The 1,626-nt window shown below is 37.4% G+C and overlaps 1 protein-coding gene across 1 annotated transcript; it reads left to right on the forward strand.

Moving 5' to 3' along the window:
* Positions 1-172: 172 nt before the first annotated feature.
* LOC9298272 (E3 ubiquitin-protein ligase UPL6) lies at positions 173-1,620 on the forward strand (the record flags this gene model as incomplete). Its single annotated transcript, XM_002862149.2, has 5 exons — positions 173-475; positions 571-698; positions 1,083-1,194; positions 1,345-1,525; positions 1,608-1,620. Coding segments are annotated over exons 1-5 (628 nt in total), but the record flags the coding sequence as incomplete, so codon positions are not given.
* Between the last annotated feature and the right edge of the window lie 6 nt (positions 1,621-1,626).

Below are 1,626 nucleotides of genomic sequence, written 5' to 3' on the forward strand. Positions count from 1 at the left end.
TCTAAGCAATGTAGAACAAACATACTGAGTCATTTTGCAAGAAAGGTTTCATTTTGGTAGAATCTTTGAGCTAAATAATCTTTCTACTTGCTGTTTCTAAATCTCCATAACACTATTGTCCTCGTTAGATTTAGCCTCTGGAACAAATTTATCCTGTTACGGTGTCATGCGGTACAGGTCTTGTGGGTTTTGTTTTGGGTGTTAAGATTGAACCATTGCCATTACAAAATGTTAGCTGGAACTGCAAATGCAACACTTCAAAGTGTTTTTTCCCTTCTCTTATGTGGACAAGTGCATTTGTTGTGGCTAAGAGGAAAAGTTTGTTTCAATCTTTTATGCTCCTGATGGGCAAGGTGCTGATTGGTTTTTGGCTGCAGAAATTCTTTAGAGGTCGACGATCAATGGCCATTGAGCGCTCGAAGGTGCGGCATGATTTCTGTGAAACCTATGGGAATAATTGCCAGAATGTCGATAGGTACTTTTCTTTGGTCTATTATGTTTGCTACAGTCTTTTTTGGTCTTATAATGGTTCTATGGTTAATTACTTGTTTATTGTTTTTCTACATCCAGACATTGCTTTGAGCCAGGCTCAAGTTTCCTCCGGCAGTTTCTGTTTTTTTTCAAGGCACAAAACTCGGGAGATTTTTTGATACTTGTGGAGACTTGTCGTCTACTGCAGAGTTTCGTTGACAGCAGTGGTATTTCCAATATCTATGCATGCTTCTTTTGTTGACACTTTTGATCAATTTATTCATGGGTTTGATCAGAGTGCTTTTCCTTTCTTGGTAACTCTTATGTAAGGAGGGAGCATGTTCCAAGTCTTCATTTTGCTTAATAAGTTTTTTTATGGCTTTCATACTCTTGTTTATTATGTTTATCTTACGAGCAGTAAAATTAGAACATTGTGTGAGGAATATCCCTTTCACCACAAATTTAGTCTCCCATTTGCTGTTTACATCCTCACACATATCCACTGTATTATTATTTTTTTTTGCTTCACAGACAATCTTTTCTCTAATTTCTTTCCAATAATTACTGGGATCTTGCTTACTGATATATTACAACTTCTCATCAAATGACAGGTGACATTGTCAGCCTTTTTTCTGGCTTGGACTATTCCTTTAAGCATAATTTGGTGGATTTTAGAGTAAAGAAACTTGCATTTACCTGTATCGAAGCTATACACCAGAATAGGTAATATATATATTTTGTCATCTCTCATTTTGTAGAGCATATCCAAGCAATAGCCCTTCTTCTATCAAACTGGGACCAATTGTCGCTATCTTGGCTTTGTCAGTTCTGTTATTAAGTTATTCAGTTTTGCCTCATGATTTAAATCATCAGGAACCGTTTAAGGGATCAGCTCTTAGTTACTCCTGAAGAAGCTAGCATTTCAACAGCTATCTTGATGGAGGCAGTGTCGTTGTTGCTAGATCCTAAGCTGCCTTGGGTCTGCAAAATAGTTAGTTATCTACATAAAGAGAACGTATTCAAACTGGTCCGAGAAATGGTCACTACGGCTAAGGTATTTTCAACAGTTCCCCATGATTATGCCCCACCATCTAGTTGGCAATCTATACTTTTGAAGCAATTGTGGTTTGTTGCAGGAAAGCTCAAGAGGTCATC

This window comes from Arabidopsis lyrata, assembly GCF_000004255.2.
Source record: "Arabidopsis lyrata subsp. lyrata unplaced genomic scaffold ARALYscaffold_947, whole genome shotgun sequence".
Lineage (NCBI taxonomy): Eukaryota > Viridiplantae > Streptophyta > Magnoliopsida > Brassicales > Brassicaceae > Arabidopsis > Arabidopsis lyrata.